Consider the following 24,636-nt stretch of genomic DNA (forward strand, 5'->3'; position numbering starts at 1 on the left):
ATTTGGCTCGTTTGAGCACGATGGACTACGTCTGGTACATTATCGGGTGCCAGGTCCGCACTCAAAAACCACAGACGTGTGGTGCCACATTCCTCTGACAGCATACCGAGGACTCGTCAAATTCGTGAAATGCTGCCGTATTACGTTCCGAAGGTGTGTTACACAATTGTGCAAGTGGTTATAATGTTCTGCCTCAGTAGTGTGTAAACTCTATCCTAGAATTAGGAACGAATAGTTCCTTCTTTGGGGAGGAGAGAGGGTTGCAGTGGAGAAAATTTAGAAGGAAGGGCAGTTCCTTCAGATCACAAGATGAGAGGGAAGATGAAACTTTTTTTCTTTATTTGTCAACCCTTTTTTTGTGGGGGGGGGGGGGGGGGGATCTTTTCATCTCCATTTTGCACTGTAGATGGACATATGTCAACTTTGAGTACACTATTACTGCTGTCTGTAGATGTTGGCTGTAATATTTTTTCCAGCAACGCTCTAAAGTTGGTCAATAATTTGCTAATTTTTTTTAATGGTAGTAAACAGCTAGCTGTCAGACTTGAATTGCTGCAATTATCAGATTAAAGAACTTAACATACGTGCAACAGCAAATTGTCGAACAACTTTAAGTGTTGCTGAAAAAAATATTACATCCGACAACTACAGACGGTAATAATGGTTTACTCAAAATTGATACGTCCATCTACAGTGTCAGGACATGTGTTTATGAACGCAATAATGCTGAAGTAAGCTTTCGTGCTAAAGTAAAACGTGAAGCAGCTTACTGTCTTCTAGTTCTCTGCGTAAGAAGAAACAGAGCTCGGAGGAAGAATTTGACAATATTTCCCCCCTACTAGAGTACGATTGACGTGTTTTGGCACACTGTGACTGGATCTGAAGTCCTACAATATGTTTGTTTACAATAATTGCGACTTCACTGAATTCAGCTCTTGAAAGTTGTGCTCTGTATATGCCACTAAAGTACAAATGCCTTAAACTACTAATTTGTTATTCTATCTTGTTGTCATAGGTTTGCATTATTACAGTTGCCCCCAACATAAAGTGTGTCGTTTTCCTTATTTAGTGATTGACTCCCATTTCCTTCCCATCCGATTTTGTGTCCGGTGCTCTCGGCAGTATATTTAATGGCACGCTTGCCTGTTGTTTCCTGCACATTCTTTTGGTGTCCAATTTGGCTGTCTACAGAAACCGTTCACCCTGCTCTATTTTTCTTTGCTCTCTCCAGTAGGTGTCTCCTCGTCCTTACTACAGGTGCTACAGGAGTTCCCCTCTCATCCTGGGGCCTCGGTGAGGTGAGTCCCGAAATTCGATAAATATATATTTTAACGTAATATTACGAACAATCCGTGTACAAATGATTAACATTCTTCAAAGTGCTCTCCACGGGCATCTACGCATTTTTTCCACAGACTCGCACGTCCCCGGCGCTCCCCCTCGAAAGCCTCGTTTTGTGGATCTCTTTCGAGGCTGGCATCACAGCCGTTCGGACAGCCTCATTGCTGTCTAAAAGGTGTCCTGCGAATACTTTCTCGATCTCGAGAAGTTGCCAGGAGCGAAGTCGGGACTCTGGATTGGCGTTGCCACATTATGTTTCACCAGAAACTCACAGATGCACAGAGATGTGTGGCCAGGCTCATTACCGTGATGTGGCAGCCTGGTAGAGGCGAGTCCTTTCCGCAGTCTTTCGGGAACACCCACAAACCGGGCAACGTTAACATTCTGTCTAAAACGTTTCTTCCTACATTTCCAATTTTGGTAATAGGTGTTGATATGTAAAATAATTCATTAGTTGATCTGTAGAATTTTTGTAGGTCAATTCTTCAAAGTACTCGCAATGTATTTACGGGCCACCGTATTTCTCGTGCCAAAAGGATACTGCTAATCGGTGCCCCTCTAACTGCGGATCAGCTCTTCGTAGCGGACTACTACTACTTTTGCGTCAAAATGTGCCAAAAGAGATTTCCGTCATTCGATGTATCGACTAGAATAACAAACTGAGATAGCTCGAACTGATGTATTGCCTATAATATACAATTCTCGACTGTGCCAGATTGACTACATCTGCACGTATTCCAGTCGGCGAGGGAATACATATCTGTCGAGAGTCCGTCACCACAGTAACACTCGTTACAAATACTTGTATATTTTGATGTTATTTGTTTTCTGGCGAGTATTTTCTTTGAAATCACAGAGATCACATTCTCTCCGTGCCCTTCGTCTGCAGCACCTGAGAACAGATGACTCCACCCGGAAGGCAGAAGTGTCCGTTCGCAGCCTGCCTCAGCGGTAGCACGGGATCGGTACAACTCCGATTCGCACAGACTGTAAAATGCTCCCTCAAAGTGGGGTGCTTCCCAGTTACCAAATACCCTAACTTGTGAACATCTTTTGTAAATTGACGGAGAGCAGGGAAGTGGAACATCTCGGTAAAAAGTGTCAAATCAAAAGTCCTTCAGCTGTGTAAATTTCCAGTTTTGTTTTATTTGTGCTACCAGTTTGTGTTACATTACACCATCTTCATGCTCTCTGACCAACATGTAGGAAGACTTCCAGCTTCAGTACAATCAAAATAGGGGCAGCCTTCAGTCAGTGGTATCTGTATATCTCTTCTCGACACAGCGATCCGTTTGATCCTCGCTCGAGACACAGTATTACGGCACGTACCTGTCTTATCGGTTAGCGGTTTCATTTAACAGTTGTGCTATAGTGTTCGAAATGAAAGTCTGCAATATATTTATATGTTTTAGACACATTTAACTTTTACTAGTGACAAATTGGCCTATACGATCAGGTACGCTTTTTTGACGAGGATTCGTAATTCATACCAGTCTGATCTCATTTGACATGTAAATAAGTTTTTGTACTTGAAAATGCCCTAAGCTGAAATCTGTGTCATATAACAGTAAAATAAAAATTATTTCAGTCAAATGGTGGCAACACCATTCGATAAAGCATATCCGTATTTTCAGGACGGCGATACGCGTCTCATCGGAAACGAGCTTCGTGTCCCACTGCCGTCTCGTCCACAGAGAGTGTTCCGTCCGACACGAGCCACTTTCTGAGCCTAATTTAGAGGAGGAGCTCGGAGAAGCCTTCCGGCACCTAAGCCCTGCTCACGGAGCCCATTTCGTGCCATGTGTGTCGACACCTGCACTCCTGTAATCGTTCGGAACTGCCACACGTGTGTGTAGCGTAGTGCACAGAACGTCCGCTTGCCACCGTATGCAGATATCTGTCCCACACGGCTGCCATTTTTCTTCCATTGCCCGTTACGTGATAGTCGTCGACCGATCCTGTCGCTAGAAACTCGTTTCAGATTCTCGAGATGTCACTTTGATTTGCGGTGGCATTCACTGCGGCATCCACCTGTCTCGTCCGTGCTCCGTTAGAGTGGGTATACGGAGCCTCTGAGCCACGTGTCACTGTCGTCCGAGCCGTGTCGAAGTGACGGCACGAGTTCTGCAGTGTCTACAGGTGACAAAGTTGCCGAAGGCTGCACGTAATCGACCCTCCTGGCAGAAGTATGGACGGTTTCTGCCAAAAATTACATTACAGAGGAACCGGTGTACTGATATTGTAGCGTATTTGTGGATCGCAGTGTCCAGTATTAAAATTTCACCAGTGTTCAACATTTATTTTGACCACTGTATTTGATATACTGAAATATTATCTCTGGAAAGTAACTGACATCAGCAACTTTTGCTCATAATTTTAAACCAAGTACACAGATCAGTTAAGTGCCAGCCATAAACGCTAAATGAAACCCTACCAGTCGAGCAACTGTAAGAGTACGAAAAAACTGCACGCGATGATGTGGACTGCCTCTTGACTGTATTGTGCAAACTTCTTCGTAGTGATTGTCAGCGTGCTAACAGTTGTAACCTTGGTGGTATCAGATGTAGGTCAGTCGTGAGCCTTATCTTCTGTCTGCCATTTTACTGTCTTTTTCCAGGGAGCTGACCACCCAGACGTTACCTGTGTCGTGAGGACAGAGGAGAGAGACAGAGAGGAAGTGGGCGACATCGTGATTCTGGAACCGACGACAAATAGAGAGGTTCGTATTGTAATCGGTTAAGAGTCTCATATACTAAGGAAAAATTGATAAAATGGGGAAGGCTAGAAAAAGGGCAAGTCACTAAGACCTACAAGTTGTAAGGCGGAGACTTTCTGCCCTATTATTTTTCTTTTTTTCTCGGCCAACTACAGGCCGTGTGGACCTGTAAGTTTTTTGACCGCTGGTTTCCTTTCTTCCCAGAACCTTCTCGTTCTTTCACTTCTTTCCTTTTTCTCCTGCTCAGAAATGTGATGTGTGGGCCTCCTTTTTAGTTGCTTCTCTTCAAATGATTTTATGCTGTTGACTTTGCTCCTGAATTTTCTCTGTTTTGAATCATCTGTAGTGTAATGCCAGTTTCTTGTGCATCTCTTTTCACTACTTTTGCCCACTTGGACTGCAATAATGTGATGCAATTGAACATCTTTTGCTCACTAAGTTTTTGTCCCTCCTCAATAGTTGTCCATAAAATTTTTACAGTTATTTTCAAATTGTTTCTGCAACCTTTACAGTGTACTTGTGAACCTCCTCGCTTTTTATATTCTTCCAAGTTTTGTGGTGAGCCAGAGTTTTCCTGAGTGTATTCTTTTAACTCTTTCCAAATTTTCCCAACTATTTGTTGTTGTTGTTGTTGTGGTCTTCAGTCCAGAGACTGGTTTGATGCAGCTCACCATGCTACTCTATCCTGTGCAAGCTTCTTCATCTCCCAATACTTACTGCAACCTACATCCTTCTGAATCTGCTTGGTGTATTCATCTCTTGGTCTCCCTCTATGATTTTTATCCTCCATGCTTCCCTCCAATACTAAATTGGTGATCCCTTGAGGCCTCAGAATATGCCCTACCAACTGATCCCTTCTTCTAGTCAAGCTCTGCCACAAATTTCTCTCCAATTCCCTTCAGTAACTCCTTATTAGTTATGTGATCTACTCATCTAAAATTCAGCATTCTTCTGTATCACCACATTTCGAGAGCTTCTATTCTCTTCTTGTCTAAACTATTTATTGTCCGCATTTCACTTCCATACGTGGCTATACTCCATACAAATACTTTCAGAAACGACTTTCTGACACTTAAATCTATAATCGATGTTAACAAATTTCTCTTCTTCAGAAACGCTTCCCTTGCCATTGCCAGTCTACTTTTCATATCCTCTCTGCTTCAACCATCATCAGTTATTTTGCTCCCCAAACAGCAGAACTCCTTTACTACTTTAAGTGTCTCATTTCCTAATCTAATTCCCTCAGCATCACCCGATTTAATTTGACTACATTCCATTATCTTCGTTTTGCTTCTGTTGATGTTCATCTTATATCCTCCTTTCAATACACTGTCCATTCCGTTCAGCTGCTCTTCCAGGTCCTTTGCTGTCTCTGACAGAATTACAATGTCATTGGCGAATCTCAAAGTTTTTATTTCTTCTCCATGGACTTCAATTCCTATTCCAAATTTTTCTTTTGTTTCCTTTACTGCTTGCTCAAGATAGAGATTGAATAACGTCGGGGAGAGGCTACAACCCTGTCTCGCTCCCTTCCCAACCACTGCTTCCCTTTCATGCCCCTCAACTCTTATAACTGCCATCTGGTTTCTGTACAAATCGTAAATAGCCTTTCACGCCCTGTATTTTACCTCTACCACCTTCAGAATTTGAAAGAGAGTTTTCCAGTCAACATTGTGAAAAGCCTTCTCTAAGTATACAAATACTAGAAATGCAAGTTTGCCTCTCCTTAATCTCTTTTCTAAGATAAGTTGTAGAGTCAGTATTGCCTTACGTATTCCAATATTTCTACGGAATCCAAACTGATCTTCCCCGAGGTCAGCCTCTACCAGTTTTTCCGTTTGTCTGTAAAGAATTCGTGTTAGTATTTTGCAGCCGTGACTTTTTAAACTGATATTATACATCTTTCTCACCAGACGGTAGAGTTTTGTCGTGGTTGGCTCCCCCGAGGCTGTCAGTAGTTCTAATGGAATGTTGTCTACTCCCGGGGCCTCGTTTCGACCCAGGTCTTTCAGTGGTCTGTCAAACTCTTCACGCAGTATCGTATCTCCCATTTCATCTTCATCTACGTCCTCTCCCATTTCCATTATATTGTCCTTCAAGTACATAGCCCTTGTATAGAGCCTCTATATACTCCTTGCACCTTTTTGCTTTTCCTTCTTTGCTTTTCCAACTATCCCTTCTTATTTGCGATAAGACACTCCAAAGCATAGAGTTGTTCCGGTTTCATAAATGAATTATAACGCTCAGTTTCGGCCTCATAGGATATAACTCGTTTGTCGTACCTGTTCCATTTGGACTGTAAGCGAAGCCTAATTTTACATTCTTCCTTAGACTTCCTCTTTGTTCATTTTATCGGATCAGACACATTCCCTCATTTTTCTGTATTTCTAAATTCTGTCCGAAGAGGTCTCAGAATGCCAACGGAACCAGTCGACCGCCGTGTCACCCTCAGTCGACAGGCGCCATTGGGTGCAGATTGCACAGGCACGTGTTCAGCACACCACTGTCCTGACTCGTGTCAGTTTTTGTGACCAGAGCCACGCCGAGTAACTCCCCACACACACACACACACACACACACACACACACACACACACACTCACACACACACACACACACACAAAATATATTATGGAATAGTAGTTGTATTTGCAGATAATTTTATTATCTATTACATTTTGCACATCCCTGGGTAAGTAAGTGGCCAGAGGGTTTAAGGCTGAATACCTCACTCTCTTCTGTGCAACACTAAAGCTGAGACACAGATTGTGTAAGTCATTTCACCTTGTAGTATTATATTTATGAATTTTACAGTTATTTTCAGACTCTGATTGATTGTTGACAAACATCATAAGCGAGACTATAAATGTACTGTGAGGCTGATGTCAATAGTTAGTTAATTAGTAACTTGTTGCTCGACGTTTGAGCACGTATTTTATCGAAATGATGTAGAATGCATCAGTTTACAGGGTATGTAGACATCATTTGTGATTTAAAAATGCTTTATTTATTAGTCCTACTTGGGCAACTACACTTAAAAACAATGTCTATCCACTATCAGTTTTTAAATAGAAGTTCGCCCATTGAGTAGGAAGAGGTTGTCCTGGAGAAATGATTTTAGGTTATACAGAAGGCATGCTTTGCTGTTTAAAAAACTATCTGCAAGAGGTTCCGATGTAGACACAGCATATTATCCTTATTACTTGCTTCTATGCAACAAGCATTTTTGTCCTCAACAACCCCAGCTTTATAACTTTTTCAGAGTCAGCTACGACAAACTTTGCAGAGCTTAGATATTACAGATGATATCTATCTTTTAGTTTAGGTTCGTGTCAGGATAAACACGAGAGAGTTCGGAATATTCTCTGTCATTTATTGATCTACCCTCAGCACTATTTATAATGGTATTGCCGGGGCCTTGAAATTCTATGCATTGTGTTTTATACAAGCAATGGGCCATATGCTGAGAAACAGTTAATAATTTAGAAGAAAATGTTATTTATTTTTCAAACTGTTGAAGTTTCTCCATTGAACTAAATTTTAATACTTGCATCATCATCAGCAAAGATAACTATTCCAGCTTTCGGATAATATGGCAGATCATTTATACAACAAGCTTCCAATTATCTGGTTTGTAGATTATGTATACATAATTTGGGAATTAAAAAGAAGACATATGAAGCCTGAAGTATTTTAATACAGTTTGAGGAAATATTTTCATTTAGAATACACTACCATACATGTGATTCACGATTTGTTGCTAGAAGACAAAGCTGGCCCCAATCCTATTTTCGGACATCACTGAAAGATTTTTCTGTTGCAACATCTGCCACTGTTTTGCAGCAGCTTCTACTGAAAGTGCCTTTGGGAGCTACAGTAGCGAGGAATGTAATGCTGTTACATGTCTGACTGATATTGTGAAACCAATTTGTGGTTGTGGAAACACAGAGTGATTAAATAATAATGACAGTGGAGAGGAATTAGATCAGCTAAGTGATGCAGGTATGCCGAGCAATGTGTGTTCAGTAGAGGTAACTGAAGATGAGTTGATTTATGAAATTTTTGCTGCGCACATTGAGGTACTGAAATGTGTCAACCAGTTGTTAGAGTACGTAAAACAACACTCGTTTGAATATACTCATTTTCTCTGAGAAATGAGAACTATCGTCAGGGAAAAAGTGAATGAAAGCCGAAACAGAAAAAAAAATGGATGATTATTTTCTAAAGTGAAATGAAAGCAAGTAATACAAAATAGAATTGTTACATTCCATCCTGTATTTTCCATTCTTTAATACAAAATACGGTGTGTTTTAAGTGTGAGCTTTTAAATAAGTTGCCAGTTCGTTGCGAATAATGTAAAAGTAATGCAGTGGACTTTCAAATGTGTACTCTGAATACAGTAAATGACAGTTTCCAGTAAAACTGTGCCCAATTTGGATTACTGGATTTTTGGTTATCCGTGCAATTTAAGGTCCACATTAATCTCAGAAATCAGGAACTTGCTACAAACGGTAGAGACAAGTGGGAACCCAAAATTGGAAAGTGCCATTTTGTGATGTAGTACAAAATGTGCGAGGCTAAACATGACGATGAATAGGATTTAGGTACTGCGTGAAGTTCAGAATAAGCTGTTGCTCCCTATCACCAAACAGTGTATTTGTATCTGAAATGAATGGGCGATTAAAGAATCTTCAGTGCAATTGTGAAAATATTCTAGACTGTCCCGAAAGTCAAATATTGATGAACGATGAAAATGTTGCCAGTGTCGTCGTGAAGAGAGATTCTCACGAGAATGAGGAAGAGTCTGCTGATGGTGACAATAATGAAAAAGAACCGTGCAGTGAAGAAGCTAATCATTCCTTTAAGATGCAAAGTGGTCAGGACTGCAGTTTGCAAAATGAAAAAATGTAGTATCCTATTGTGTTGGGTGTAGCACTTCGTAGGTATACGAAATGGATTGATCGCATACGTTCAGTTGTGGGTAAAGCAAGTGCTAGACTTCATTTTACTAGTAAAATACTGGGGAAGTGCCGTCAGTTTACAAAGGAGATTGCTTATGTTGTGTACATAGTTCCGTGTAGTCAGCGTGTAGACAACTTTCCCACTAGAGCGCGCCCCGCTAAGCACAACAGCACAGGCGCAGCACTCGTCCGTCTCCGCACTACGAGATGGCGCTGCCTTGGAGACGGACCAAATTCTGCTTCCGCCGATCCACATATTAATATGTAACGCAGCCAATGAGATTGCTGCTAACGTAGAACGTTTTCTCCTCGTGGATCACACTCGTGAAGTGATACCTGAACGCACGAGGTATTATAAGGAGTGTACAGACCTCTGATTAGTCAGTCTGCGTTTGTCTGTACCAGTCTGCATTTGTCTGCAGCAGTCTGTACCAGTCTATAGTCAAGTTTCAGTCTGCGCCTTATAAGATTCGATATTCCTGAACATAGCCATGAAGATAAAGGAATAGATACTTTGTCAAGTATCAGAGATATGTGAGAATAAGATTAATGTACCAAGATCAAAGGAACTTCAGATTGTCAATTGTAAACAGCATCCAGAATCAAGTTACGTAATGTCTATGCTTTTTATTATTTTAATAAATGTGTGTGAAAATTAATCAAGTTCTGTTTAAAGTTGGTCACCGTCAATCTGCTACTCTAAGCGTGCAAGTGGCTTTTCTATCATCTGACCTAATGGCAGAAGATAAACACGTCACAATAAGCCCACGAGACATATTGCTGACACTCGCCTACTTCGTTAGAGCGACAAGTCAAATAATCTGACGGTGTGTGTACTGAAGGTCTTACAGTACGCACACCACAGCTTATAAATCACTTGTGCGACTGGTTCTAGAATATTGCTCAAGTGTGTGGGACCTGTACCAGATAGGACTAACAGAGGATGTTGAACGTGTACAGGGAAAGGCAGCTCAAATGGCCAGAGGTGTGTTTGATCTGTGGAACTGTGTCACAGAGATACTGAAGGAACTGAAATGGGGAGACTGTTGAAGATAAACATAAACTATCCCGAGAAAGTCTATTAACAAAGTTTAAGGGATCAGTTTTAAATGATGACTCTAGAAATATACTACAACCCCCTACATATCACTCATGTAGGGGTTGTGAGGGTAAGATTATTAGAATAATTACTGCAGCTGCAGAGTCATTCAAACAGTCATTCTTCCCTGACTCCGTACACGAGGGATGTTTACCGTGCCGTGCACCTCACGGAAGTTTGCAGAGTATAGATGTAGATGCAGACTGTACGAACCGTATGATGCTGTATATTTGCCGTCTTTAATGTTTGTGGGATTTTGCGGCAAAGTAACAAGTAAAAGCTCGGGGGCAAAACCGTATTTTGGACAACTGACCGGGTGGGTTTGCTACCGAGTGGTTAAGTCACAAAAATTGAAATCTGGACTGACACTGCTTCTTATCATTGCTAGGCTGGCAGATCTTTGTATACGACAAGTGGCGTGGTTCTTAGTTCAGTAGTTCACTCACAGAGCAGTGAATGTTATTTCACTGAACTAACCTGCTAAGCACCTCGGAAATCGAGTGGTGTACAGCCGAGCACTGGCGGCAGGCAGGCCTGCTACCACCACCTGATAACATAGATTACTTGTGTGCTCTGTGCTCTGTCGCACGTGAAACATTAGTACTATTGGGTTTGTGCTGGTTTGAGATTAAAACGATGTGATGTGTTTGTTAAAGATTGTAGAAATACGGATGTGACTGTTACAGTTCCACGGTTCGAAAAGATTGGAAGGTATGAGGGACACTGTGTTGCAAGAAGGTCAGAAATTGGGGGTGAATTGCAAAAGGATCATTCAGGTAGACTCGTGCCACCTAAAGTGTTTAATAATGTAGGCTACATGTGTGATAAACAATGTTTTCAGTAGAATTATGCATTGTAATTGAAAGTTTACATTTACGAGTTAACTGCTATGCCATAATTCACTCAGGAAGTAGATAATTAGGAATTTACAGTCGGATAAAACTTTAAATTTCCTTTTCCGAAAAAATGTCTTTCGGACGCACACGAATTGGCAGCCGACCCACCGGTCTGTAGTCCTGCTTTGATGACCGTTTGGAATGTTCTGAACTAGACTGTGTGGTCAGTTCTCTGTGCCATTTGTAAGACGTGCGATACAAATTTTTTGGGTCTATCTATTATTTCTCTGTCTCGTATTCCAGTGAATACTGGTACAACATTTTTTGGTAGATGTTCAGTTGTCATGAAGTATCAGTTATTTGAACACCTTTGGTCCCAGTTGTTTGGGATAATCAGTGCTCTAGTGTAGTTGGAGGATGTGCATCAGAATGTGGAGTTCGAGCTGCAAAAACGGACCTACAGGTGATCCGTCACGAGCAGGCAGCTCGTGACGTCATAGAAGAAGTGCCATTTGAACAGACGGAGTCTCTTCCACCATAACTATGACATTAGACAGATTTTCATACGCACGAGTGTTAAATTTTCACTGTGCACCTCCTCTCCCTCGTGAGTCTGGCACTGTACCGCACGGGACAGATGCGGCTGCAGTGGTGACGGTGCTCGAAGGACGTACTTCAACAGAGTGAGGCGGTTAAACCTCAGTCGCACAGACACCTGTATTATTGACAGTACAAGTGAGGATAGATTGATACTTACCACTCGGAGGAAGTGTCGAGTGGCAGACGGGCCGATAGCTTAGTCTGCTTTCGAGCGTACGTCTAAATGTGCTCGTCTACCACTCGACGCCTCTCTGTGTGGTGAGAAATGATCTGTCCTAATTCGTATTGTTGTTATTCCGTTCCAGGTTTTCCATTGTTTATGTACGCATATTAGTGCAATTTCAGTATAAAATTAACAACATTTTAGCACCAAAAGTAGACATCAGCCCTCAAGAGGGTGCACCGGTGTTTGTAACAAGAGCCGGTGTGCGGCGCACATTGTATGTGTGTAAAGAATATTTTTCTTTATGTTACCGAGGTAAATGTGTATAAGCAAAATCACAGTTTAATCTTAGTTTAATTCAAAAATGATTAAATAAATTTACATTATATGGGCGAAAGTGCTGTTTAAACAATAACAGAATAAACTTTCGTTATATCACTCTTTTGATGTGTGCAAGTGTTGCCCCACAGTAACGACCCACTCGAAGCATTAAATGGCACATTTGCTTCAGATTTAGCCGGCCGTGGTGGCCGAGCGGTTCTAGGCGCTCCAGTCCGGAACAGCGCTGCTACTACGGTCGCAGGTTCGAATCCTGCCTCGGGCGTGGATGTGTGTGGTGTCCTTAGGTTTAAGTAGTCTAAGTCTAGGGGACTGATGACTTCAGATGTCGAGTCCCGTAGTGCTGAGAGCCATTTTTGAACCATTTTTAAGCTTCAGATTTGAGCTGACCACTTATTTCTAATTATCTTGCAGACAAGTGCTCTGCCTCATTATGGGACTGTGCTGCTAGCTATTAATCTGGGTCATTTTCTTGCACGGATCGTAAATTATTTCTCACGTCGCCCGCAGTTTATTTTATGTTACTACTGTTTACTTGAACGTATGACAACACAGTTTATCATTGTGTTAACTGATACAATAATGAAGAAATAGGTATGGGGTCACAGTTGTAAAACAATAGTGGAAAGGTACAAGACAATTTTCTTTGTGGTTGGCACACTTCATACCTTGGTGCACCTGCTCAAGTGTTAAGAGCAAAGTGTGTAAAAGACATTGGGGTTGAGTTGAATAACAAGTTAAAATGCAGTGGACATGTAGATTAACTAATCGAGATACTTTGTTTGGTAGCTAGTTAGTTAGTTAGATAATTGTTCCATAGATAATTTGAATGAGTCAGATTACTGGATATATGCACATAATTAGTGTTAGCATTAATGAACATATTGTTTTTTAAGTTCTGCTTCTGCAAGTACACTTAAGTGTTGTTGTTGAAGGGGTTGGCCAGAAGCAGTGGTTTCAGGTTGGATTTAAAATTTGCCTTGCATGTTATACCTTCTTAGAAGCATCTGGCATTGTGGTGACCTAAAGGTGGGAGAGTTGGCTTATTTAGTATGTTGTCGACTCTCCGTTGTCTGATAGAATTATCTTCTGGGCAGTGCACCTAAAATGTGTGTTCAGCAGAATTCGGCAATAAGGATATTGTGTAAAGTAAATAACTGTACATCTTGCAGAATTCTTTCTAAGGATCCTGGAATTCTTACACTCACTTCCTTAATGGTTTATGTTGCAGATAGTGAAAAGCCGTTTTCAGCTACACTGTGATAAACACAATCACAATACAAGACATAAGAATAATTTCCATTTAGACTTTATCTTGTCTCCAGGATGAAGCTGTACACTCTGGTGGGAAGAAATTCAACAGGCTCCGATAAAATATAAATCAAGAAATTATGAATCCCTATGAATTAAAAAAAAAAAAACTAAAAACATATGTCATTAGCCACTCTTTCTAAAAATTATTTGCACACCTAGAGTCACAAATTGAAAAGTTCTGTCAACTCTGAGTCATACAGCAGTGTTTGTTAAGAAGTTGTATGACAAGTAATAATATAGTATAAATAGGACTCAGTATTAAAAGGTGTAAAAATACTCCTCTGAGAAATATCATTTTGATCAAGTAAATATTAAGCTACTAATAATAGATAAGCAGCTGTTATACAGTAAAATTTGGTGTCACCAGATTTATCAGATCAGCAGATTGCTTACTAATTTACACGATTCAGTTTAGCTGTAATAAGCACAAACAGAATCATAATTTTATGAAAAGCATAGATTGCTAATCATCAAACAGCGGAGATACCGAGTCACAGATAGGCACAACGTAAAGACTGTCAAACAAGTAAGCTTTCGGCCGAAAAGGTCTTCATCGGAATTAGACAATGTACACGCACACGTACCCGTGCAAATGCAACCCACACACGAGCGTCCACAGTCTCCGGTTGCCGAGGCCTGTCTGCGACTCGGCGTTTCTGCTGTATGGTGAGCAGCAATCTATCCTTTTCATAATATTGTCATTATTCCATCCCAGAGGATAGCTGTTAATACACTATACAGATTAAGTTGTTAGGGTTTCTTTCTGTTCTTTTCTTAATGCATACACCGTCTTGTACCAAATCCCTGAAAGATATCCTTATTGGAATCTACAGAACTGGATGGATCTAGGGATTGATGAATGAATGAAAGGAAGAATGAATATTGCCCCTACAGAAGTGAGGGTACGAATTTGTCTTCTGCTCAGACGCCACCTTATCCTATTTGTGCTGTATGAGCTGTCATTATCCTCTGGTAATTACTGCTAAAAAAGTTTTGAATGAGGTTTTTGCTGTTGATAAGTTTATCGGGTTTGCTGTAGTTAGTAATGTTCACTGAAATTGTTGCAGGTGCCTGCTTCAGTTTGCAGAGAATCCAGTAGTAGCCCAGGGTAAGAGAGACACTTTCATTTTTAGTAAATTAGTGTCAATGCTTTGCTGTATCCATAAATAGTTCTGATTGGTCCACAAGCATCAGATGAGTGTTCTACTAATAGAAAATTACAAAATAACAGTATCATTGTCAGTGTATCAACCTTTTTACTGTCAACGAGCTACAGTACAGTGCGAGTTACGTGACTTTAAGCAGTCTAGCAGTTCTTATTGCCCGACATCTCTTTCTGTGGGAATCCCTACTGTACCGTACCTTCGGGATACGACAACACCTTCTATTGTCACCTCTTAGGCATAATCCGGGAGCTTCCGCCTGTATGTATTTTTGTGGTATAGTATTGCTCAGATGTATTTTGTGTCTCCTGTCAGTACGGCAAGTAAAAGGAAGCCGAGTCATTTCTACGGAAGACGGGCGGAGTGTATCGAAGAGACCGATCGGAGGAAGACTCTTCGAAAACTGATTTCACTTTACGGTGTCGGATGTGTTACTGTTAGTGACTGTAAAAAAGACGTTGCAAAAATTGGGGAAAAACTGAAAAGAGTTGAACTTGTGAATCAATAAGGGGCACACTTAAAGTTGAAAAAACAGTGAAAAATTGCGACTACGAATGAAGAGTTGAAGGGTCATTTTTACGATTTGTTTAAAAACTGGAAAAGGGCTTGCCGTAACTGATCCCGTCGAGATTGAAGAGGCAGTATTTCTCCGGGAGACTCCTACTTTTCAGGGAGAACGGTTGAGTGACATGTTTTTAGAGGAAAAATTTCAATTGTGGCTTCAGTTCCTATTGAAACAAATTTAAGCAATGAAAATGTGGGTTGTTATAACAATGGTATGAAAACGACAGATTGCTACTCACCACATGAGGAGGCATTGAGAGGCAAACAGGCACACGAGGCAAGAATGCTATATACCAGGTGTTCCATGTAAAACTGGTGTGCCTCACACACAAGATGTGAGTAACAATGAACTAACTGAAAAAGACTAGATAATGGTATCATTAAAAAACTTGCGGTTACTTTTTATAAGAGATGCCGGAAGTGGTGGCTGCGGGCTTCCGGACACGGCATACTTCCTGTGACGACGTTACCGGCAACGCGCCGTAATTCTGTAGGCTCGATGTCATTAATTTCTCTAGTGAAGTTCCATTTAAGTTTGTCGATTGTGCAGTTGTTGTCAGCGTACACTGAGCTTTTTAGTGTGCCCCGTAAATAAAAACCACGTAACGTTTGGGGACAGTGTGGCCCAGAGGCATCTGTCTGTCTTCAGGGAACATGTCGGTTATTAGACCATACTTTTGCATCTGTCAACTGTGCACAGAAAGAATAAAAGATTTCCAGATATCTGGCACTGTTTAAGGTGTAACTGAAAAATACGGGGCCAGTGACGCGCGTGCCGGACGACGCACACGGAACACCTGCCTTCTCCGAGTGTAGAGGTTCTCCGTGCACAGTACAGGGGCCGTCCTGCGACCAGTATCTGCAGTTCTGGGAGTTAACGTAACCTGAGAAATCGAACTGAGCCTCACCCGATGTGAAGTAAAGCGAGGGATCTCAGTAACTGTTAGCAATAGGTGTTCACAGCCAGTTACGGTGACGAACTATTTTTTCCCGCTCCTCAAATTTCGACTCTCGCACCACACTCACCCGGTAGTCTCGGAATTTCATATCTTCTAGTACACGGTGACAGGAGATACAAGATATACACCGGTCTGCTGCGATAACGTCCTTACCGACTCGTGAGGACTTCACGTAATGTCTGTCCAAATTCTATCTATAGTTTCAGGAGTCCCCACTGTCAGTCACCTATTCCTCTGCACGTTTCGAGTGGGATAGCAGGATAGCAGGCGTGCGGAGGGCCGGAGTGTGAGCGAGGAAAGGGGTAGGGGCAGGTGGAGGATAGGGACTAGCGAAGATAGAGGCGGGGAAAGAAGGAAGGATATGTCGCAGAAAAGGTTCTGCCCCCACTCCCAGTGCAATTGTGAAAAACTGGTGCCCGTGGGAAAATCAAGATAGCACGGGCTGCGCCCCGTATTGCGTGCACAGCTCGCTCGGCAACTGTAGGGTCTGACCGTCTCTCGGCCACGGCGTGGCAGTGGCCGTTCGTGCCGGCAGACGGCTTGCTGGCAGTTTTGTCCACGTACGGGGTGTAACGAAAAGGGTGGCCAAACTTTCGGGAAATGTTTCTCATGTGTAAAGAGATAAAATGTGTTATAAGGAATGCGTAGAAAAATAATACGTATTATATGGAACGGGTCCAGAAATGCTTTATTTCCGTGTTAGAGCTCATTTTCTACTCGTCTTCATAATTACACGAACAGAATGAAGCACTATTACGTGGTATGTTTAAAATAAAATTGTGGCTTTATTCAGTTAAATTGTACAGTAAGCTCTAATTCTTAGGTCCACCATCAGGGTTTGTTGTTCCAATTGGAGGAAAGTAATGTTGAAATGTGTCTTCGTTGCTCGGGTTGAGATGTGACAAACTTCATTGCTGTACCAGTATAAAGGATACTGCGTCAGCTGTTTAGTGTTGGTCACGGATGCGGGATCTGGTACAGTGCACTGGAAGTTTTTAGTTGAACGCAGAGTTGGCAGATGGCCATTTGGTGTACGGATTAGCTGACAGTAATGACCACGGTGCCCAGTGTTTATGTCGGGAGAGATTTCCGGGACGACAGTGGCCCGACAGGACGTCGTTTGAAACAATTGAGCGTCATCTTTTGAGCCTACTACTCACCGATAGGGCAGGCTTAGAAAGATGAGGACATTTTGGCTGTAATAGAAATTTCTTCAAGAAGTTGATGACAACGCTAGTGTCAGTATAAGACGATTAGGTGTAACATGTAATGTTGCGCACACGTTTATCTGGCGAGTGCTACACGAGAACCTTCTGTACGTTTGCCACGTGCACACATATCGGCAACTGACTTTTCCGCAAGAGTACACTTTTGCAAATGGTGTATTCAGCATTGTCAGCCCTCATTTTATTGCTCAGAAATGACGCTCCATTTCAGAGTAGATTATTAACGCGTTGAAGCGTTGTAGAACCTTTGTGCTAACGTGGAAATAAATTGTTTACAGACCCACATCCGTATAACATACTAACATACGAGGACTATCCAGAAGGTACCAGACTTTGATTTATAGCGGCAGTAGGCGAGGCTACGGCAGGTGTCTCAGTGTCGTAACATTCCTACACTCGACATGCATACGGCAGTGGTAGTGAGTCGTTTGAGTCTCTTCTGCTTTACTCTTTGTGCTGCGATAGAAAGTCTCGCCACTTGTGAGATGCGTTCTGCGATTAGGTTTTTGTTAGCAAAAAACTGCAAAGCGATTTAAATTTATTGCGACCTTTTTGATGTGTACAGAAAAACAATAATGAGTGAAAGCCGAGTGAGACAACGGTGCGTCGATTTTAAAAATGTCCGTACCAATGTTCACGATGCAGCCGCAGTGGTAGATCTAGTCTTGTGACTGAATGGACCAGTGATGAAAATTGGCAACAAATTTCACAACTACAGAACATTCACTACATGTTCCCCAAATTTCGTGGAGTTTGATGCGTGAAACTGTGGTGAAGAAGCTCGGTTACCACAAATTTTGTGTAAGACGTGCTCCAAAATCCTAATGGAAGACCACAAAAACAGAGGGCTAGCAGCAGCACTGACCTCCTTCAAAGATAACAAGAAAAATGGTAACAAAGTTATTGATAGTATGATAACGAAGAATGAGACTGGGTGAAGTGTGTCATATGGGAAACAGAGAGACAGTCGATGGAATGGGGACACACAAATTCTCCCAAGAAACTGAGGAAGTGTTCGCAAATGCCATTAGCAATAAAGATTGTGGGTACTGTGTTTTGGGACGCTAAGGGAGTGATTCTTGTTGATCTTCCTTGAACTTGACACAACAGTTACCTTAGAGAGATATTGTGAAACACTGGCAAAGTTAAGACAGACAATAGAAAACAACCATCAGGGAAAACTTAGCACAAAATGAGAACTTTGAGAACTTTTAACATTGCAGCGTGTCAGCAATCGTGAATAATTTTTACGATTATTGCCTCGACTGCAAATAGAAACCGAATGTCGACCTATGTTTCGGCGCAGATAACCATGCCTTCTTCTGAACACACTAAAACTACAACCTGCCTAAAGAGGCACGGTCAAACATTAATACAGAACGCCCAAAAGGGCAAAAGACTCGCATGAAATGTAAACTAAACGGTACGTGTGTGCCGTGTCAATAGCTGTACTCAGCTCAGACGTCAGAAGCGTGCTTCCTCACCCCGGCCAATGTTCGGTGGCTCTCAGGTAAACTGAGGTGGCGCCGGCAGCTAGGCAGTGAGAATGTCGGAAAGGAACACGCGTGCGCAAATTGAGAAATCGTCTTCTTCCACGTGATTGGCATAAAATGTGTTACGAAAGTGATCCGATGACAGGGTCGAAGGCGCAGGAAGTTAATGAGTGTGTACGTATAATGTCCTAGCTCGAGCACAATTTTATAGAACTATAGACCGTGGATAGGCTAAAATTATATATGTGGAATAGCAAATTACACGGTCGGTCAAAACGCGTGCACGCAGGACAGACAAAATACCGTCATCTAGAAGCAGGCTAAAACTGTGGGGGTGAATAACCCATTTTTCAATTACTTGGGATCGGTGAGAGTATTTGGTGACTACGCTCGGATAAGCGTATAAAGTTACTGTAATAAATTCTAAGTGCTATTGACAGGAAAAGGGTCAAATTAGTACGACAGGCTTAATGTAATTGCGTGAAAGGATGTGCAACGTCGCCACCATCGCCCTTAATATCTAATGACTAAGAGAGGTCATTTTGAATAGTGCTATCGGATATGTACCAAAATAGTGTAAAAAGAACCTAAAGCCAAACTGTATGCTATATGTGTTCACAGACCTCACTCGATTAAGCTCCAAGGTTCAGTACCTCGAGTACCTGATTTTAAGAAGCTAGTTTAGCTTTAGGTTCTTTTTACACTATTTTGGTACATATCCGATAGCCCTATTCAAAATGACCTCTCTTAGTCATTAGACATTAAGGGCGATGAAGGCGATGTCGTACATTTCTGTCAGACTGACGCGAGGCACATTCGATATGCTGTCCACCGTTTCCTGTCACGAGTTAAAATAGAGAACCGGCACGTTCCACAAGAGATCGCAGTGTCGCAGGGGGTCACGTTTAGAATGTGTTGCGCATTGTGTGCCTTCATTTCAGCTGTGTTCATAATTGGAGCACTGCTTACTTTCCAGATAATCCTGCAGTCAGAAGTCTCACTGGTTAAGATCAGGTGATTCGGATGGTCACGCCGTAGGAAAATGACGGCCGATAATTCTACCGTTTTCGAAGTGCCTCTGTGGTGGCTGCTCTGTCGGCTGTGCAGTGTGCGGACGAGCACCTCCTCCCGTTAAAATGATCCCACTCGCATTGTCGGAGGGTCGGATCGGTGTCAGTGAGCGAAAGCCTCTCGTGGCACTTACCGGTGACGGTACGGTTAACTGGACCGCCGGGACTCGTCTCCTCGAAAAAATACGGCGCTACGATAAACGGTGCCGTCGACCCATACCGTTCCGTCACCTCTGCAGAATGAAGTGGCACCGTATGGTGTGCCTGTGGATATTTTGTTGCCCTATCCTGCAATTCAGCGTATTGGTGCGAGTTTGGAGATGGAAATGGGCTCTGTCTGTCCACAAAATGTTCCGCGGCTACTCATTTTCCACTTCCGTGCGAGCGAGAAATTCCGGAGCGGACGTGTGTCTTGCTGGCAGATCGGCAGGAAGCCGACTGCTTTCCCTCCTCTGCCTCATTACACTACAAAATGACCTGTCTTTTTTAATTTTGTGATCATTTTCTGCAGACCCTTAGCAGACATTGGACTGGTGCCTTTTTTCGTATCCTCGAGTATCCGAAACGTCTGCGAGGCTACTGGTGCAGTGACCGTTCTCATTGAAGAACTTTGCCAGCCTCGTGTGACACTTCACGGAGACAGTAGCGTTGGGCATCTCGAATACAGACAGCCGTGTGCCGCGCACGTGTCGGTGTGCGTATTCTGATCCCTTACGGTGTCAACTTATATCGTCCTCGGCAGCGGTTCTCTTTTGACGGCATTTTGAAACTGACTGTGGACACCTTGTATGTGTGTTGATTTTGCACTATTTGAAGATTACGGAAATGTTCCTAAAGCACCTCTGATAACAAAATCAAAACAATTTGGAATATTATTACAAGGGAGGCAGGGCAACCTAGAGTACAGGAAGACAGCATCACCATCAAAGCGAATGGAAACTTGACAAACAACAAGCCGGAAGTCGAAAACATTATGAATAATCATTTTTTAAATGTTGTAGAGAAAATAGGATCTAAATGTTCATTAGAAGAAGCAAGGCAGTTTATGGAAGAGGCCCTACCCACACCATTTGATACAATTGAAATTCCACCCACCTCTCCTTCTGAAATTAGGAAGATAATAAACTCTCTCAAGAATAAAAGCTCACTTCCAATTAATAGCATTTACAGCAGCATAATAACAGCTTGTTCCCAAGAAATAAGTGGGATTCTTAGCCGCATATGTAATAGCTCTCTAAAGCAGGGTATTTTCCCAGACAGACTGAAGTATGCCATTGTTAAAGGGGATACGTCAGATGTCAACACTATGGCCAGTCTCTCTTCTGACTGCCTTATCCAAAATTCTTGAAAAAGTAATGTATTGTAGAGTAGCTTCACACCTTTGTAAAAATAGTTTTAACAAAATGTCATTTTGATTTCCATAAAGGTTTTTAAGCGGAAAATGCTATATATACTTTCACTAATGAAATATTAAATGCTCTGAGTAACCAGAAGTCACCCGTTGGGATTTCTTGTGATCTCTCAAAGGCTTTTGATTGCGTAAATCGTGGAATACTTCTAGATAAGCTCAAGTACTGTGGTACGAATGGGAGAGTACTCAAATGGTTTAAATTGTATCTAACTGGAAGAGTGCAGAAAGTTGAAATAAGCAGTTCACATAATATGCAAAAAAACTTGTGATTTCTCAAACTGAGGAACAATCGAGAATGGGGTGCCGCAAGGTTCGGTCTGGGGTCCTCTGCTGTTCTTAATATATATTAATGGCTTGCCACTCTGTATTCACGAAGATGCAAAGTTGGTACTTTTTGCCGATGATACGAGTATAGCTATCACACCTAACAGACAAGAATTAACTCGTGAGATTGTAAACCATGTTTTTCAGAAAATCATTAAGTGGTTCTCTGCAAATGGGCTCTTATTAAACTTTCACAAAACACAGTACATACAGTTCCACACAGTAAATGGAATGACACCATTAATAAATATAGACTTCGATCAGAAATCGGTAGCTAACGTAGAATATTCAAAATTTCTAGGTGTATGCATTGATGAGGGACTGAACTGGAAAAAACACACTGAAGATCTGCTGAAACGTTTGAGTTCAGCTACTTACGCTATTAGGGTCATTGCAAATTTTGGCGATATATATCTCAGTAAATTAGCTTACCACGCCTATTTTCGTTCTCTGCTTTCCTATGGCATCATATTCTGGGGTAAATCATCATTGAGTAAAAGAGTGTTCATTACACGTACCCGGCCTCCGTGCCGAGGCGGGGGACCGCCACTTACAGTCCATAACCGGCTCCTCGTGGTGCATCGGGCGAGTAAATTTTCGCAGCCCCAGCTTCACCCACACACCGTGCTGTTGCTCGCCCATCTCCGGAGCACATTTTTTCTAGTGACCACGAGCCACAGTGCCTTTTGGGATCTGCTTGCAGCATGTGCTGGAGTCACTCAGAGTGGAAATAATCCCAAAATCCAGGATTTTAACCGTCTGCCGCCACGGTTACTGTAGAGGCCTAGAGTGGTTTTAGATTTGGTGCGGTTTCTCACGCAATATTTTCTGACATTTTATCTGAGTACTGTGACTCTGTCGCAGTATTTCCGGATCATGTCCTCTGATGCAGAATTGTATGCCACCTTGCGGACACCAAGCAGATGAGACTTTCTTCGAGTGCTAAATTTTTTGTCTGTTCTGAATCTCTGAGTGCCCTTCTTTCTCTGAAACATTTGTACCCAGCATATAAAGTCGTCCAGTATATCGAGGACGCCCTCCTCCGACTACGGCGACTGGGAAAGGAGCGTCTTTCTGCCGGGTACCTGGGCAAATTGGAACTGTGGGAAACGAAAGGGCGGATCGAGCAGCAGAGGAGGCGTGTCGCGATTCCGAGGTCTTTCGGCACGCCATCCCCCTGCGTGCTACCGCCTCGCTGTCAAGATACGGAGTCGCGTATCGATGAGAAGACGAGTGGGTGGAAGTGATTGACGATAAGCTCAAGCCCACGACTTGGCCGTAGAGTACATTCTCCCAGCCACGTCGACGGGACGAGGTCGTCCTTACTCGTCTTCGTGTAGGACACGATCCTGTGACGTGTGGATTTTTACTCCGGCGAGAGGAGCCTCCAATATGTGGTGCTCGTGACGTGTGGGTCATAGTGCATGACATTTTATTGGACTGCATTTTATTTGCTGACCAGCGGACTGCAGCGGATTTGCCCCCTATTTCGAACAATATTCAAATGAATGAGGTTCGAGTTTTAAAGTTTTGTGAATTCTCCAACATTTTTAAGAAGAGTTTAGGGAAACGTGTTTAATGTGTCGAAAGGGAGACTGGCTCACCCAAGTGTTTTGAAAGTAGTCACCCACTCACATTTCCCTGTGCCCTTCTTTTAGCTCTTCTGTGTTTTAATTTCTCGATTAGCTATCTTCTCTCCTAATTGGTTTTAGTGCACGTGACACAGAGTGCCTGTGTAGTCATTTCGAGTGCACGAGTATACAATAATCTCAGTTCATCTCCACATTTGTTTGTTTTAATAAGTGTAAGGGCGCTGATGACCTCGCCATTGGGCACCCGTAAAATCCATAAAACACACACACACTCTTTATGAGCCCTAAACAAATATCACAAAAGATAATAAATGAACTTTTCTGATATTGTCAGCTGCTTCATCTAACTGTAGAGGAAACTGCATTTTTGTTGAGCTTTCTATAACATTACTGTGAATGTTAGTTGACAGTCCACAATACACTGACAAACTACATATGTGCCAGAAGGGCTTAATCTGAGAATTTTATTTGTTTTACCCACCATCACAGAAGATTCTCGAGGGGAATTTTACGTATGTCGAAAATACTCTCGCAGTTTTCGAGAGAAACTGTGATGGTTTCATTCCAAATGCCCTTGTTGTCCTCACCGGTCCACGTTAATTCAAAATTTATATATTTTTCTTTGTAGTTACAGTTACGCTGGACCTTACTCGATCGTGGTTTTATGTTTTGCTGGTTAGTAGGTGATGAAGGTACAGCAATTAGTGTTCTCTGTCAAATATTAGTCCATTCATCTTCATTCTTCTAAGATGTAGAAGAGCTGGCTTTCTTTTTCATTATTACAACTTTGTCCATGATGAAAAGAGTGCATTGGCAACTAACAAACACATCTGGTTACAAAAAAAGTAAAACAACTGAAAAGTTGATGTCGGCCCTCTTAGTATTCGTTTTTTACTGACACAGCCGATAAAAGAGCCACAGATAACTGTAGTCGCACCAAAACAGAATCAAAAGATGTCACCCTCCACAAGACTGGGACCTTGTTGGTGAAGATTATTTGTGGAATGAGGGATCACTCGTTTTACAGTTGAATGCAAAAAATATATAATTATTATGATACAATACATGTTTAAATGCGTATAATTATGTATAATGATGGATGATGTCTTGTAAAGTGGGCTACTCCAGGAAACTATGTGGCAATAAATATTTTGTATTCTAGATATTTTATCTGTGGAAGATTAGGTGACGTTAAAAATCTTGCGACATACCTGACACGTATTCGTGATGCGCCATTGTGTCGTGGTATGCCAGTCGAGAATTGAAGGTTTAGACTAATAGGGTCCAAATTTACTTTAAAGAACTGACACACGAAATAAATGAAAGAAAAACGTTAAGCACTAATAGCTGCGAAAACCTAGCTAGTTGTCAATATTTGCTGTCCATTCTTACGGTTAAGGACTTAACTGCTATCAATATTTTAGTTTGTCGTGTATCTTTTTGCCATCGTATTCTGTATATACGAC

The 24,636-nt window shown here is 42.0% G+C and overlaps 1 protein-coding gene across 5 annotated transcripts in view; it reads left to right on the forward strand.

Moving 5' to 3' along the window:
- The window catches only part of LOC124720049, a 158,032-nt gene that overhangs the window by 123,513 nt on the left and 9,883 nt on the right, over positions 1 to 24,636 (forward strand). For all 5 annotated transcript variants that reach the window (XM_047245307.1, XM_047245310.1, XM_047245311.1 and 2 more), the window contains 2 exons: positions 3,959 to 4,060; positions 14,436 to 14,476. In XM_047245307.1, coding sequence (XP_047101263.1) covers positions 3,959 to 4,060; positions 14,436 to 14,476 — 143 coding nt within the window. The remainder of the gene's footprint in view (positions 1 to 3,958; positions 4,061 to 14,435; positions 14,477 to 24,636) is intronic.

The sequence above is a fragment of the Schistocerca piceifrons genome, chromosome 11, assembly GCF_021461385.2.
Source record: "Schistocerca piceifrons isolate TAMUIC-IGC-003096 chromosome 11, iqSchPice1.1, whole genome shotgun sequence".
Classification (NCBI taxonomy): domain Eukaryota; kingdom Metazoa; phylum Arthropoda; class Insecta; order Orthoptera; family Acrididae; genus Schistocerca; species Schistocerca piceifrons.